At 37.0% G+C, this 17,470-nt stretch overlaps 1 protein-coding gene across 3 annotated transcripts; it reads right to left on the bottom strand.

The window, feature by feature from the left end:
* Positions 1 to 12,512: 12,512 nt before the first annotated feature.
* Positions 12,513 to 16,775, bottom strand: LOC103953399 (homeobox protein BEL1 homolog). Of its 3 annotated transcripts, none has more exons than XM_009365135.3 (6): positions 16,604 to 16,775; positions 16,408 to 16,534; positions 15,135 to 16,206; positions 14,507 to 14,889; positions 13,752 to 13,812; positions 12,513 to 13,506 (listed from the first exon to the last, which is right to left on the bottom strand). In XM_009365135.3, exons 3-6 carry the CDS (start codon positions 16,086 to 16,088, stop codon positions 12,862 to 12,864), a joined length of 2,043 nt encoding a protein of 680 aa, XP_009363410.2. In that variant the 5' UTR covers positions 16,089 to 16,206; positions 16,408 to 16,534; positions 16,604 to 16,775; the 3' UTR covers positions 12,513 to 12,861. The 3 variants fall into 3 exon arrangements, with proteins under 3 accessions (XP_009363410.2, XP_048445415.1, XP_009363411.2); XM_048589458.1 differs by having other exon boundaries at positions 16,408 to 16,512; XM_009365136.3 differs by lacking the exon at positions 16,408 to 16,534.
* Between the last annotated feature and the right edge of the window lie 695 nt (positions 16,776 to 17,470).

The raw sequence follows: 17,470 nt of genomic DNA, 5'->3' as shown, positions 1-17,470 counted from the left end.
ATTGAACTTTCCTTTACCCTTCTACTTATTATTGTTGAACTACTTAAAACCACTAGTGTGACCATGAGATGCTCCAGCAGATGAACTATATGTCACATGACCAGGATTAGATTGAGTAGAATAAATGGAAGACTTAGGTTCAGAAACGGTATTGGTATTAGCAACCATGGCAGACAAAAACTGAGATGATACATTGCTCTCCACAATTAGTTCTTCTGCTAGTAACTGAGACCTAAAATCTTTAAGAGAAATTACACTTTCTCTGCCTTGAATAACACATCGGAAAGTATTGTACTCAAGAGGCAAACCATTAAGTGCCAATATGACAATGTCCTCATTAGCAAAGTAAACCCCAATAGCAGACAAGTAATCTCGAGCTTCCTTAATTCGTTGCAAATTCTTAGACACAGAATCTGACCCCTTCTTAATAGTTTGCAGATTAGATTTCATCTGAAATATGTTGTTCTTGGAATAGTAGAGAACTGTTCTTTCAATCTATTCCAAAGATCATAGGCACTAAAACTACCAATAGCACAAGAAATGGCAGCAAGTGATAAAGTCGCAGTAATCAGTTGCATCAATGCTCGATCATGCATTTTCCAAACAATATAGGCATCATCCTCGATTTGAGAAGAAGAATCACCAGAGACTATACCAGATTCACTCAAATTAACAATAAATTGAGAAGGACAGAGATTGGAGCCATCAACAAACTGCATAATTCCATGACCTTCTAACAATAATTGCATTTGAAATTGCCAATTCAAATAATTCATATCATTAAGCTTAATATTCACAGAAGTAGAAATTATGGAAATGAGAGCAGTAATTGCTTCAATCTGAAGTTGTGATGCAATTACCATATTTGCAAACTTCAAAGGAAATTGTCACTTAGACAACATAACAAACACTTGGTGTGCAGTAAACCTTCAACACAGCGTCAAAGATCCCAATTTGCAATAAACCCTAGAAAGTAAGAGAAGAAGATCGTCTATCGCATAGAGAGAGAACATGATCGCGAGCTAAAACTGTAGAGGCTATATCAGATTGGAGAAGTGGAAGCAATAGAAGGATTGAACAGATTAGCGTGAGCATATCCGTCAATTGATACCATGCTAATATGTATACAGATATAGCAGAGAGAAAGTAAGAAGATAGAAAGTGAGATGAATGTATTGTTTGTATTAATTTCTTACACAGGAAATCAATACAGTTAGACTTATATAGGAGCCAAACACATGTAACTAACTAACTAAATAAATGCACAATTTGTTGACAAGTGTCATGATCACATAACACTAATATATCCTAACAATTAAATCATACCTCTTAGCTCATTTGTTTTAACGAATTAATATTTAATAATGCTTTTTTTAAGTGCCAAAAGGAAACTTTCAAATGGTACTGGGATCGATGCTTAAATTAATTAATTACTAAACATAGTATTAGAGATTTCTAGCATTTCAGAATACGAAACAGAGAAAGCAGTGCTTCATTGTCTCTTTATTATTTAATTACATATTAAACCTTGTTCGTGTCCTTTGCAGAGAGGCCACCAAAGTTTCAGAAATATTTTATTAGGTTCAAATCATATTTAATTATACTTAATTAATAAATTATTATTATTGGACTGTTTAGTGGACTCTGGAGGTAAGACCTCCATTAGGTATTTCAAAATGGCTTATTAGCCAAAATAGTTCTTGAAATTTATATAACACATCATTTTGGTTTTTGAAATTTGAGATCAATAGAAGTGATTTCTGAGATTGTCTACTATCAATCATTTTGGTTATTCTGTGCAAAATTATGTTAAATAAGGATCAAAATGACATATGCCTTCAATTTAATAAACAATAGGCCAAATGATTTGGTAAAAATTAAGGATATTTGGGTCATTCTATTCTTATTTAGTGGAGATTTTTCATGAAATGACCAAAATGATTGATGGTGGACAAACTCAGGGACCAATTCTATTGATTTCAAATCTTATGGACCAAAGTGAGGAGTTATGGAAATCTTAGAGACCATTTTGACTTAAAAAAACCTTTCAAAATTCAAAGGAAAAGAAAACTTATGGAATTTTTGATATGGTACTATCAAGTTACACTTCATCACTTATCAGATCGGACAATTTCTAACTTTAAATTTGCCTTTTATGTGCATATTTGGACTAGTGTTTTAAAAATTGACCTAAGCAACCATCTAGGCGCTAGGCGGTGGAGGACCGATGCAATTTAGACTAAAACGCGGAGAAAAATCGGGTAGTTACTAGGCGAGCTAGGGGTCTAGGTGGAGGCTAGGCGGTTCCATTGTTTTTATTTTTATTTTTTAATTAAATTACAAGGTTTTTCTGAATAACCTACTGAATTGGTGAATTTTCAATTTTTGGTTTTTGGTTTTTCTTATTTTTGTTGCATTTGTCTATAATGATGGAAATATGACTTAAGTTTTAAGTTTCCTAAATTCTCGATACAAGTACAGTTTTTATTTTTTAGAGTGTAAGTACCCACTTATTTATATGTTATATACTAAATTCAATTAAATCTGCCTAGTCCGCTTAGACGTTAGGCCCCAGCCCGTCGCCCGACTAGCGCTTAATGTCTTTTAGAATCTTGATTTGAAGGCATCCTATATATAGATACATATATACACGCGCACGATTGATTTTAGCATCTTTCCATCGATCTTAGGCCATTTGTAGTCAAGGGCTGTAGACCACATTTAGTTTTAAAATTGACAAAATTAGTCTCCAAACAAAGAGCTAAAAGAAATTGAGCTAAAAAGAATTAAGTAAATTTAACTCCAGTGCAAGCAACATACAATCCCATGACCGGCGAAGTTTGGGCATACAAAATTAATAGAATAGGAAGAGGAATAAAAAAAACTCAACCCTAATAATAGCTTTAAAATATTAATTTTTAGAGACAAAAACATAGTTAAAGGCTATATTTAACGAGTGAGAATCCTTATCGGATCCTCTTTGTGAGTATTTCGGAGATCCTCAAATCACATTCGTTCATCGTACATTATGCAGTTAGAAATCATTGTAAATTTTTTTATTTAAAATTGAATATAAACCGTACCTGACGAAAATTGACTATACGATATACAATAAACGGATATGATTAGAAAATCCCAGGAACCTCACAAAGAAGATCCTGCGATGAACGTCTCTCATATTTGACCATGAATAGAAACCGTCTTGGAAGAATCATTGGAGGATATCACATCAATTCTCTCTCTCTTTCTTTGGAGGATATCACATCAATTCTGTCTTTCTTTGGAGGATATCACATCAATTCTGTCTCTCCCAATTCTATCTCTCTCTCTTTGGAGGATATCACATCAATTTTGTCTCTCTCTCTCTCTCTAAGAGGCAACCAAACCTTAACAATTCACTCTACATCCTCTTTAAGGGGATTAGGATTCTCTCTAGATCCACTCTTGGGATCCTAGAGATGAACTAAGCCTCAGTGTTTAACACAAAATGAACCGTCAAGATTCAAGATCTGTATCTATCAACCACGGCGTGCGCAGCCCGTCAAATCCCACGATCACCATTACGCTTGAACCTCGACTTCGCGGTCCGTCTCAATCCTAACTTGCTGCAATCAACGCGACCTGCTCCCCTTTCTTCCATGTGCATCTGAACTACGCCGTGCACAGTCCGTGAAATCCCTGGACCGCCATCATGGAACCTTGACTTCGCCATCATAACTTGCTGATCTGACCCACTGTATCCACCGGCCGCAATCTAACCCGACTAGGCTTGTTGCCCCAGCCGGAACACCAAATCTTCTCCGATCGGCAATCCGGTGTAGCTTCTCAAACCTTCGCCCATTTTCTGAAACTTCATTCTTGGCCGTTCATTTTGTGTTGAATGTTCAGGATTAGTTGATCCCGAGCATCCTAATCCTCTTTAAGGAAGGGGTATGACATTGCCTAATTAAATGATCTAACAGTAAATAGTACTATTTAAATTTTAGAAAGGGAATTGTTATTGGCACTTCAAAAATCTCATTCTACACTCCAAACTTTCTATATTTGAAAAGAAAAATACACTTGTGAGGAGTGTAGAATGAGATTTTTGGAGTGCAGAATGAGATTTTTGGAGTGCCAGTAACACTTCCCATTAGAAAAATAACCTTTCTTTGTGTGGAAGCCCATCACACCCATTTAGAATGAGTTTTTAATTGGGCTTATTTTTAGCTGGAACTCAATTTTAATCTCACTTTACTCATGTTAACTACAAAGTCGTCATTTTACTTCCTGAAACTCAAAATTCGCTTCACTTTGCCCCTTGGAACTTAATTTTGATCATATCTCCCCCCCTCCCCCCCCAACAAAAAAAAAACAAAAAAACTTGATAGTTGTCTCTATAAAATTCAAAATTCATTCCACATTGCCTTAAATCTATTATTTTCTTACGTGGGTTTGATTTGGGTGCGCTATGCTAATCAATTTCTTATTTCTTATTTTTTACTTCATCTGTTAGATTTATTTTAAACTTAATACTATATGTTTATTGAATGTTAACGCATATTGGAGATTTATAGTCAAATTTATTGCACATGTGACATAGTCTTATTGTGTATTGGGTCCCACATATGTTTTAGGAGACGACTTATAAGTTTCAGAGAGAAGAATGAGTCTACAAGTTAAATTAGAGTTTCAGATAATAAAGTTATGACTTTTAAATTATAGGAAGCAAAGTAAAATCAAAATAGAATTTTATGTGGCGTAACTAAAAAGAAGCATTCTTATTACCAAAAACATTTGGAGAAAGGTAAATTGATCGTAGGACATAAGGAAAATTGATTGTAGGACATAAAATACAATAGACAAAGGCTTTTAACTATTTAGATGTCAAATTTCTTTAATTCTCTTCACTTGAAAATGACAGGTCTTATGTTTGATTCTCGTCAAAAAACGAATTTGAATCACATTTTTACTATCTTATTGTGAGGCTAAGCCTCACCCCTCACTTTTAATATAAATAATATCGTTTGTTAAAAAAAAATATACACACACTGACACACCTTGACCCGGAATGTACACTAGGCTTCCGAATCGAGCCGTGATGGCCGACACGTGGAAGGTGATGAAGCCATAAAGTATAGTGATATGAAAAATGTGAATAAATTTAAACCTAAAAGTGCCTAAATGTAAGAGTACGCTGTAAGCGGGAATGAACTCATTTCACACGTGATTACAGAGCATAAGTAAAGCATAGTAATGTAAGATAATGATTATACCATCATAAGTAGCCACTTATACTGGGGTATGCCAAGAATCCTCGTCGATACAAAAGTTTAGCGGCTAAAACCTGGAGGGGCAAAAAACAAAAGGGTGAATGGGTAGAAACAAAGCTTTAGAAAAACACATTTACCTTTTCTGAAAATACTAACCCTTCTCTGTAAAACCCGTATAGTTTCCAGAAAATACTACTATGTAGGTATGAAAACCAATGCACAAGAGCAATGAAAACTAAAGTATGCCATGTCATAATATCTCAACAATAATAAGTGTAAGCCATGTATGATTCGAACATAAAATAGTATGCCAGTCGGAGTCACCTAACGTGACCTGTACAATTGGACCTGTAGCTCATCAATCTAGGCTAGCACACGAGTCAAAGTCACCTAATGTGACCTGTACGGCTGGGTATAAATAAGTACGCTCAAGTGCTATAATCACGTGAAAGCTGTGCGATAAATCGCGGGTCACCTACGAGTTAAAACCATCTATTGTGGTCTATACGACAGTTTAGCACCAGACTTGGATCCAAGGTGAGTGTGCAGTACGAGAGGTGAACAATCACATAAAGGCTGGCCCTGGGCAGGAACATTAATATCGAGGTGCAGCCATGACGAGCTCTCAACAAATGTATGTATACCAATGCAATACAACTCATTCAATCACATAATACTCACCTGAAGCTTACCCGAGTCTTCGCAACATCACATGATACAATTCACAAATATAACAATGCAATATTTAAAATGTAACTTATCACGACATGGCGTTTAAAGTATAAATCATTTTAAGAAAAACATTCTGGAAACTGTAATATATATAGAAAACAAATGCCCACTCACCTGAAGTCCACACTATAACTCCTTAGCACCAATATTGAGGTGTCTCGAACGACCGGCGTCTAGAACAATTATCAAATCACAACTTAGAATTCTTATCAACAGATCATGTAACTTACGTAAAACACATCCCCAAGGACGTTCTAGAATGATTTGAGACCCATTGAAAAGTCAACCGTCAGTCAAAGATGTAGGGTCCACAACACTACATAACTCGATTCGGAAGATCCGCAACATAGATTTCCGATTTGTAACCTCCAAAGATCCACATTATGCTTCTAAACATCATAAGTTTCATTACGTTCCAACTGTCAGATCTCCATCAAACACAATTCAAGTGGGGGTCCACTATTTATTTTACAAGCTTACAAATCCAATTTGGTAAGATCCGTTCGTCGGACTCCCAATCCGTAAGTTCCTATTGTCCTCAAATATTACGTACTATAACGTATTAAATTTTGGTGACGATCCAACGGTCAAATCATCAATTCTTATATTGACCAAGTGGCGTATCGTAGTGAATTTAGGTTCAAACGATTAACCTATGTCATATGAATATTAAAATTGAAATCAAGGCATCTATTTTAGCCTAAAAATAGCATTGACGGCCCTTTGGCGACGCGCCGCCGTGGGTGGCGGTCGGCTGCCCAGACTCGCCGGAAAATTTCAACTATTTCCAAAAATTCTCAAATTTTACAGAAATTGCCTTGAACCGGCTGGAAACCCTTGATTTGGGTAGTTGTCAATTTGTCACCAAAACGAACTCCGATGCCTCATCCAACCTTGCTCCTGGGGTTGATAGGAGTCTTTTGGTGGTGGTCATCGACGGTGAAGCTCGCCGAAGACATCATAAAAAGATTAAAGACGCCGGAAAGGTTGTGGACTTTGTGGCTTCGAACTGGAAAAAGGGGAAAGAAATTCGGAAATATAACACTACATAGATGTAGGGCTTGTCAAGGGCTTTCCATGGACACCAAGATCACCTAAAACGGAGTTCGTATGAACGAGATATGAACGGGTCAAGTTGTAGGTCGCGTGGAGAAGCGGGGTTTGGCCCGTTCTCCCCTTCTCCCTTCCCTCCTTTCCCTCAATTCCTTTCTTCCTTATTGGTCACTCCCTCTTTCTCTTCTTTCTGATTGGGTGTCATGCCCTTCATTTCTCTCCTTTATCTATCATCTCCACTGCCCATCTTTTCTTCCTTTTAATCTGGGCCACACACGTGGCTTTCCAGATTTTTCTCCAAAAAATCTGGAGCTTTCTTGAAATTAATCAATTTACTAAAATATTCCCGACTTTAAACGTAATATCCCCTTCGTTATAACTCCAAATTGCATTATGTTTGCGCCCACGCGTGCGTAGAGATGATTACTACAAGAATACGCCAAGAAAATGGATCTTACATGACATGACAAGGCGGTAAACAAAAGTCAACATCTTTACCTCGAAGGGCATTTTCGTAAATTCATATTTTAAAACTATAAAAACTATAATTTTTTGGGACGGGTTGTTACACAAACACATACATACATAAAGTTTTTTTTTTTTTCCCCTGGAAATTAGGTGTGGCTTGAGATATCATAATTCATAAGAGTACGAATTTCCTCATGCAATTTCATTTCTCTTTACTTTTGTATCATGATTTTCATTAATGTCATTTGACAATAAAACCTAAACGTAAATGTTTGTTCGCGATAATCATAGAAATTTTCTTTATTTTTTTTTACTAAGCTAGAAGTTAAATTATTCAAAATTATTACAATAATTTAATTATGAGAGAATTTCAAAATTCAAACGTATAACGCAACGATCATAAAAGTAAGAGAGTGTAGTAAGAGCAAGTCCACGGGGACCACATAGGCTGGCTCACAGCAACCAAAATGGCCTGGCACCTAGCCAATTTGCTCCAACCCAGCCTAATAGGCTGGCACCCAGCCTAATAGGCTGGCACCCAGCCCAAGCCGTCCTATATTTCGGCCCAGAATGTGATGAGCCAAGACTCGGCCTATTTGATGTCATGCTGACGGTAGTATGACATCACAGGTCGTTTTAAATTTCTTTTTTGCGCCAGGCACGTGGGAAACACGTGCTTGTGGTTGCAAATGGCCGACAAACTCACAGAGGCGGGGCCCACTATGCAGGTGCAATATGGGGTTCCAGCGTGGGGACACATGGCTCTTCTCTATCCATTGGATTTCCAATGGCTAGTTTTATGGGTCGTTGGATTTCCAACGGTAAAAAAATTGAAATTTAAAATTAATGGCTACTAACGTGGCACAATGAGGATCGTTAGATTTTCATATCAATGGTCCAGATTTTTTTGCCAAAAAAAACTTTTAAAAAAATAAATAAAATGTCAGAAATTAGTAATATCTTTTTTATAAAGTTAGAAAATAAAAATAAAAATATTATTTTATAATAAAAAAATTTAATAAAATTGATTAAGCTATGTTTTTTTAGGAGTGAAAATGCATTTAATCTATTACTATTTATTGAGTTCTATCATTATTCATTAAATGAATTAAATGGACTGGATACTAGTATATTTTTTTAAATGGTGGACTTGCTCTAATGTTCAAAAGAAAAACATGAGCGTACAAAAATGTATTGTCAGGATAATGGTGTACCAAAGTGTCGGTTCTTGAAAAGCATGAAAGTTAATTATTGTCTTAGTGCATGAATGTACTGGGTATAAACAATCCATTGCAGTAACGCCAGTAAAATAGTACTCTGAGTTTTTGTATAAAGCTTTTATAAATCGCAGAAATTTTCATTTGGTTTTGTAGCTTACTGAATCCGTACATTCTTATCATGGCATCTCACATCATTAAACCCTAATTATTCAGAAAATATTATTATTATTATATATATGTACATATTTAAGTAAAAAATGATAAGTTGTTAACTTCGTCACGATAGCATTTTTTTTAATCACCATCATATGATTTATCAATATAAAATTGACTATTTTGTAAGACAAAATGTGTTTTTGAGTCACACCAGTGTGAAAGTGGTTGAACGCGATAAAAATTTTCAAACTGTTAGGAATTCAAACGGATAGTTCACTGTGAAGGAATGCAAAAAATATATCACTTCATTTTATTATATTATGACGTATAAGTACTTTCTTGAATATTGGAGACTTAAAAAAAAAGGAAAAATTCTTATGGGTGTGAGAATTAGACTTGACACCTAAGTGGCCCCACCCGTTCATGGAGGCAAATCCACCGCCTAATTGTCGCAGCGCTCAGCAGCTGGTGTCGGTGTCGGTGTCGGAGAAGGTTTTTAGGGTTTCATGAGGTGCAATGAGGTGGGGTCCCCGGTTGGTGGCCAGATCCATGGCCCATATGGCTCCACAGTCCACACGCATCAATTATCACTCTATCCCGACTTTGGTTATGTTTTTGGTTGAAAGCTCTGGACAATTCTTTGCAGCTGAGTTTTACTTTTACTTGGTAAAAATTACCAGACTTTACTTGTAATCATTCTTCACCTATCTATCAATTTCGAATGCTAGCTAGCTTTTTAGGCCCTATGGCCCCTTTTTGTACTAACTGATTCCGACTCCACAACTAACCCGTTAATAATTTAGAAAGAACTATTAAGTAGGCTATTTTTTTTCTGCTAAGAATAATTAAAAAAAGCTAATTTCTGCGAGCCTTTAAATATTGGGTCTAAAATAAAAATAAGAATTGTTTGTCTTTCCACTTTCGATGCCCTCCTGTGCCCTTCTGTTTTGTGTAGTCACGGTTAAACCACGTCAATATTTTATATTGTTTTTTTATAGAGATAATAAGACAAAAATAAATAGTAATATAAAATGTAGACGTGGCTTAACCGTAGCCACACAAACAGAAGGGCACAGGAGGACATCGGAAGTGGGAGAGCAGACACATCCTTGTCCCTTAAATAAAGTGAGGAGGTTGTTCAAGTCAGATACACTCATCTATCATAAACAAAACAAAACAAAATAAATCTATCGTAAACAGAACAAAAAACATGTTAATTTATGTACCAAGTTGCAAAGGAATTGATGTAATTTGTTCTATTTCGAGCAGAAGAGATTTGAATTTGTGTGAATCCTAACCTATATCATGTCCTTTCATATATCAGATGATTGGGCTGTCTTGAATTCAAAGTTCGGCATGAAATTGTATGGGCTTGCACATGACTGGCCCTAAGCTTTCTTGCACTCTAAAACGGCTTTGAATTTTTTTTTTTTTTTTTTTCAGATAAAGAGTCGTTCTTTTCACTCCAAATTAAAGAGCTCCGATTTGGTCTGAAATTTCTAAACTCAAGCCCTATCAAGCAAGGGATTCTTCGTCGAATACGTTCAAGCCGTTGCGGAACTCCACAACTTGTTATAGGAGTAGGGGCTTTCTAGTATGCTTCTCTCCCCCCTATCCAATAAAGCGAAGTGGAACCTTTAGAACAAGCTATGCATGGCCAAGTTTGTTTTCAGCTGGCCACGTCTAATGGAGACAAGCATGCACTGGTATTGTTCTCAAGTTAACAACTGTTAGTTCAGCAGGTGCGGTTTTATTACAAAATAACCCAATATATTTGATCGTGAAATCATTCAATATAAGCTATATGTTAATTCATCAAATTTCGTACATGAGACTCTGAACATTCTTCAACATACGTAAATGTCATTCTACTTTCTCTTAATTATAATTGATATCTCTGTCCTTGAGATATGTTCTCCCAGGTCATAACCAATTTGAATCACTTGTTACAATTAAATATACACAGGTGTTTGGAAAATCAAAAGATATACAAACAAGCCCTCGTGAACAATTTAGTCGCCAATCAATCGACATATATATTTTGAAAGAAAAAACAAAAAGATATATACTGTCTTCAATGTTTATTCAATTTGCAGCCATATCTTGCAATTAGAACAGAGAAAACCAATATTTTATCAACCTTGCAACCGTCGGAGGTAAAAGGCATCTAGATCTCACAGCTCAAGGTGCAAGCTCATATGTGACCTAGTTTTGTAGCATGTTAAGTTCTCAAAACGAAAACTACTTAATTTCTTAATTATTAGGTATCCAATCTCTACTTTGTTGACGTACGTTCAAAGTAATTTTATATATTTTCTGGGTAAAGTAAGCATCGTAAACCCCATGAACGTACGTATCATGCATGCATTTATATGCATCCTTTGACAGCACTACATATAAAATACGATGATCTTTCTGCTCTATTTGGGACCATCGCCTCAAACGAATAGCCAGGGAACTTCACAAGCTTTGTTTTGTATGATTAGCCTTTTTCCTCCAAATGTTTTGTTTTGTATGATTTAATTGTTGAAGAATATAAGAGTTTTACATGGAAAAATTGTCAAATGTGTATAATATAAATTGTGTGGTTTCATTTTTAATTACACCGATATCTTTTTAATAAAAACTCTCACACTTATCGTACGTGTTCTGCAGGTGACAAGATGCAAGTTGAAGAACAATATCATTGTATAGTTAGTTGACGCATTGATCACCTATCTCTCCGAAATCCCAACATTAATTGATGCATATGATCTTATTAGTTACATCTTTTTGAAATATCTTATTTGTTACAGCTTAATGACTGGGTGAGAAATCTTTAATATTTTATGCACATGAGCATCCATTTTTACATAAACTGAATCAGCCATTGGGTGCGCATGCAATACAGAGAAGAGTGGTTTAATTCATAACTAATGAATTTCTATGGTGTGTACGTAGGTCCTCAACCAATGGCAATGGGTAGGTGCATCCCAAAACCCTAATGCCCTTCACACTATCTAAAAAGGCAGCTAATAAAAGCACCTTTTTCATTTACAAAAGCAGAAGCATATATATAAACCAGTCCCCAATTCAAGTTGGCAAATAAAAAAAGGTGACCAATTCTTATTGGCATGAAATAAAAATCGTCTTTTCACGAGCCTCATGGATTAGGGACCACAACTTCACACACAAAAAAACGATCACGATATTCTTTGTAATTTCCTTGGGGAATTGTCTTAATCTCCCGCAGAAAGGCTATGCAAGGACCCAACACCAAATTGTGCTGCGCATGCGAAACTTAATTGCCTCCATAGAGAACCACATAAACTGATAAAAGCAAAAATATTCACTTAAACAAGAGCCACAGATGGTTCAATCATCACCTAGCTTAATTAGCCCAACCGCAAATGGAAAAATGCAATTAAAGAGAGATTTCTAACTACTTGGGGTAAAATCTTTGGAAAAGCATGTTCCACCAATAAGATGAAACAAATGTCGTATGATTTTGCAAGTGATGAATTGTCCAAATGAATATAGTCTTTCTCTTTGTCCTGTTGTATTTCGGATCTAAACCTTTCTTTTTATTTTAACTTAAAATTGTAGTATCACTTGCAATATAAACAAAACAAAAAGAACAACAAGAAGAAAATATCGTATAACCTTTGGGCCAAATCACTGGCGATTCCAAATTTGCCTACCGACAATAAACATGTCCTTACAATTTTTCTTGAAAAAAAAAGAGAACCTAGTAAAACTATACCAGCCATGAAAACGATGATCATCATATTATTGTTGTCTAACCCAGTATAGCCTTTTATGTATGTATGAAGTATTTAGCTATTATATATATTCATCTATTATCACCTAATTAAACTACTTAATCATCTATTACCAATAATCACCAAGTCATCACCATCTCGTTGCACAAAATCAAATTAAAACCCCACTAGGTAACCTCACTTTTGCATTGCCTGATTGGTAAATGTTGTTGTTGTCTTCTACCCTGCCAAGTCATGTAGCAACTGTGCCCCCATCAAATTTCTGTAAGGCAAATTATTCTGACCTTCCCCATCTAATAGCGAGTACTGAACCGGTTGACATTCTTCAGCATTATCTCTAGGGTAAAATAGAGAGCTCTGTGAGGCAGGAGAGAATGCTAAGCTCACCCCATTTCCATCGTGCTGCTGTAACCCTAATGTCAACGACACACCGCCACCACCATTGAAACCCTGATTTGGGTTGTGATGCTGATCATTACCATAAGAAACCGTCCCTCCAGAGTGTTGCTGGTGATGATTATACGACGAAAAGTCCAGCTCCATGGTCCCGAATGACTCATTTACCCTCCCAAAACTTTGTTGCGGGTGCATGTGTTGACTTAAGATGGTACTTTTGCTGCTTCTAGAGTAATGATTCTTCTCCGGGTTGGTGATGATGGAGGAGAGGCACTCGGAATCTATTCGAACAAGTTGTGTCGGTTTTTCATCTTCGGGCCGGGACTGATGCTGGCTGGGGTCGGTCGCGATACCATCTGAGGAGGTAATGCTGTTGTTGTTTTCACGCTCCTTTGTTTCTTCCATGTACATTTCTTCAACCATTGGCTTCCAAAGCCTAACTCTAGCGTTAATGAACCAATTGGAGACCTGTTGAAAAGTCCATGTAGCAACAAAAGGCGTCACATATATAATATGATTAATGGTGACACATATTTTGGATTACAATCTACATTATTACATTAGAATATGTGATATATTATTATGTACAAATATATTATCCAACTAAACTATGAATCCAAAGAAGATATGACCAATAATAATATTAATTAATGGGTGGGAAAATTTGATTGATATTATGGAAGGGATAGAGAAAGAGAAGGATGTGGACGTGCCTGGCTTCTTGAGAGACCCGTTTGGCGGGCTAAGATATGCTTATCGACATCGCTCGGGTACCTGCAAACAAGTTTCACACAAACTTTCTGTTACTTTCTTTATTTCCAGTGTTTCCTAATTAAATAAACAAATAAATTTGTTACTGTTATTTCTTCAGAGAGAGATGGTTTTTTTTTTTTTTCCCTACAAATTAGGAGTGAAAATTCTATCGTGGATGCTCCGAGTTATTGGCCGTTAAATTTTCGTCAATGTTTCTTTGACTAAAGATCGAATGGTAAAAAACCTTGAAGTATAAGATACTTTGGAGCATATTAGAAAATTCCGAATGAGAGACCAAGTGACCCACAGAGAAATATATAACATACAGAGCTTGGGGCCGTGGGAAAAGGAAAAATATCAAGCTAGCAAAAGAAAACTGATTAAATGACTGAGAAAAAAAAAAAAACATTCATTTTTTGTTTTGGAATCTGAATGGAGGTGGATAGAAACAACCAAGGAGTTTGTATTGTATTTGCAATGTCTAGCAAAAATGATTGAGGCCACACAGGATATCCTTCGATGATCGTAAAACTCTTCCCTTTTTTATGATTAGTTAGCTACTAGAAAATCATCAGTAACAACGTCAGCAAACTGTTTGTTTTTTCCCTCTTTTCCTTTCTTCTATTATTACATTGATTCTCCCCAAAAATCTAATTTGTTGTTTACTTCGAAGAGAGAGGGGGAGAGAGAGAGAGAGAGAGAGAGAGAGACGTACGGATGAAGAAAGTGTTCAAAGAGCCAAGCTCGGAGAACGGATACTGATCTCTCAGGGAGGCCACGTTGGGGTCTCCAGGGATGGCTTTCCATCATGTTCATTTGCTGAAACGCTCTCTGCTGTCGAAGTGTTTGATCGAGAATCCGAAGCCCCGGAGTCTCCCCTCTCGTTGCTCCGGGAGCCACGGGGTCCTTCTCTCCCATGGCCTTCCTTGTGACCTGAATCTGACTCACAATCCCATCTTTCAAGCTCCTGAAATGTCTTGACATGGCCTTTGCCGCCAAGGCGGAGTACACAGTGGCAGCCCCGGCTCCGGCGACGGCTTCGAACGATGACACCACCGCCTTCATTTGATCGCAGTAGTTCGTATACCTCCTTTCCACCTAAACAAACACACATATGATCACGACAACAAAACATCAGAAGGGGGTTTGATAGAGAATTTTCAAACCTCAAAGTTTTAATCGTGACAAACAATAAAAAAGTAAAATTTTGAATTGTGGATATTAAAGGATTAATCGAGCACCACCCAAGAAAAAAGTTTTTAACTTTGCATTCTACTACTATCAAGGAATTATAAAAGAAAAAAAAGAAAAAAAGAAAAAGAAAAGATGGGTTTTTTGTTTACTTCTTCAAGCATTGATAGCAGTCTGTTTTTTCGCTTCTGCAACTCCACAAATTCAAGGGAGTAGATGTTGGATTGTTGTTTGTTTCTTGAAGAGCTAGTACTGCCATTGTCCTCTTGTTCTCCCCACTGTTTGTTTTTGTGGGGCTTTTGCTTTTCTGTATCAGCAGTTGTTAGCTTTGTTCCAAGGCTGCAGAACTCATTGAGTAGCTGCTGGGCAGGGCCCAGGTACTTCGAGTTCCTCAGCTGGAAAAGCCCTTCATGATGAAGACTGCTTGCCCCAGAAGCAGAAGCATGAGAAGCAGCTTTTCCCAAGAACCCATCTTGCATAAACCTCATGTGATCATCCTCACCATCATCCTGATGGTTTTGCTGATGTGGCTGATGATGGTTGGTCTGTCTGAGCTCAAAGGACTGCAACCCAATAGAGGAAGGATTGTTTGAGCTGAGAGAGAGTGAAAGGCCTTGACTTGGCCTCTCATTTCCTTCGCATGGAAACACACACCTCAGAGAAGAATCATCCACCATAAACCTGTTATTATTATTATTCTCTGGCCAACCATTGGATTGTTGATGGTGGTGATGATGATGTGGAGATCCTCCAACCATTAGATTGTTCTGATGATGATGACCAGTGCTGGTTTCTGAAATCCCAGTTGTGAAATCAGGTTGCTGTTGTTGTTTGCCAAAGAAGCCAGCTTTATTCCAGATGGATGAAGCTGCAGGGCTAGAAGTGTCACTTTGCTGCTTGGGAAAACCTATCATCTCCATGCCAGTGGTGAGGTTGAAGATCTCAGCAGGGTTTGACCCGAAGTCTTGGATCCGATTGGTGGTGAAGTGGGTGGTTGTAGGATTGCTGGATGAGACATCATCAGAGTAGCAGAACCCACCAACTGAGGAAGAAGCCATGCTGTTCCTTGACTTGTTAGCTTCACTACTCAGCAGTTCTCCTGCCATGAAAACAAAAGCTTCAAACTTTTCTTCTTCTTTCTTGCTCTTTGTCTCCTTAGACTGTTTTTTTGTTTGTTGAAAGATACTCTCTTTTTTTCTGCAACTACTATTCCATCAAGATCCCCTGCCACAAAAAGAAAAGAAAAAATTAATATTAGATTCCCATTAGAACAGAAGCTGATGAAGAATATTAGTCTCCTTTCAAGATCAATCATCCAAATTCATCGAAGAAAAAACAACCCAAAATATTTTGATCAGATGAAAAAAAGAAATATATGGAAGCTATAGCATTGGAGAGAATAGTGAGAGAGAGAGAGGGGCTTACAGGTGAAGTGGTTGAAGAAAAGCAGTGGACGTTTTTGGTGGATGGTGGAGGAGGTGGGAGGAGGAGGGAGGAGGAGGGGGAGGGAGAAGTGTGGAGGTCCTTTTGCTGTTTTATGAGAAGACTTCTCCTAATAAGCCAACAAAGTAAGCCATGAAAGAACAACCTAAGAAGAAAGAAAGAGAGATCAAATATATACCTCCTCGATCGATCAGAAACAGAAGAAGAAGATGATATGATCACATAGGGCTTGATGATAACCTCCTAACCATGTTCACCATTTCATTTCATCTCCATCATCATTTATCTCTCTCTCTCTCTCTCTCTCTCTCTCTCTCTCTCATCAAGTGGGGGTCAATGCAGCATGATATAAGTACCTCCAAAATAGACTTCCTAGAATGAGAATTATCTAATAACCCTACCCGCCCCCCTCCCTCTCTCTCTCTCTCTCTCCCTCTCAATTATTTCATACCCAGCAAATATTAAATTATTGTTAAGCCTATTAAAGTAATCAAAACATTAATTAAAATTAAACAAACCTACCTTGCAAAGTACTAGTTCTTCTGTTTCTATGGATTTACTCAACTCCTCCCGAGAACAACAGGGTAATGATCGTCCTTAATTTGCCTACGATTACGCAAACTAGAAGCCGCAGATGATCTGTTCTTTTTCTTCTTTAATTATATTTCTTTTCCAAAACCAAACTTTCTTTCCTTCCACATAATCATAATACGAAAATTTCACACCGTTCATTGTATAATATAAAACAAAACGTCTGACTTGTTACATATACGGTAAAAAATCAAGAATTCAATGACAAAAAATTTTAATATATACTATACACCGATGCATAGTATAATCTTCTTTTACATCAAAACTCACAAGACCAAAAAAAGAGCTATTGTAATTTGGACAACGGTGAAAATGGCGGGACCCCTTTTTGGCCTTTCCATGAACCTAAAAATTCGGGGAGTTTTTTTCACGGTTTGGAGAGAGAGAGAGAGAGAGAGAGGGAAGGGGGAAGAATAGATGCGCCTAGAGTTGTGCAAAATGTTCCCAAAATTAG

This window comes from the organism of the source record quoted next, unplaced genomic scaffold, assembly GCF_019419815.1.
Source record: "Pyrus x bretschneideri cultivar Hongxiangsu unplaced genomic scaffold, Pyrus_bretschneideri_v1 Contig3, whole genome shotgun sequence".
Taxonomy (NCBI): Eukaryota; Viridiplantae; Streptophyta; class Magnoliopsida; order Rosales; family Rosaceae; genus Pyrus; species Pyrus x bretschneideri.
The sequence above is the reverse complement of the archived record's forward strand: the minus strand, read 5'-3'. Positions and strand labels throughout refer to the sequence as shown.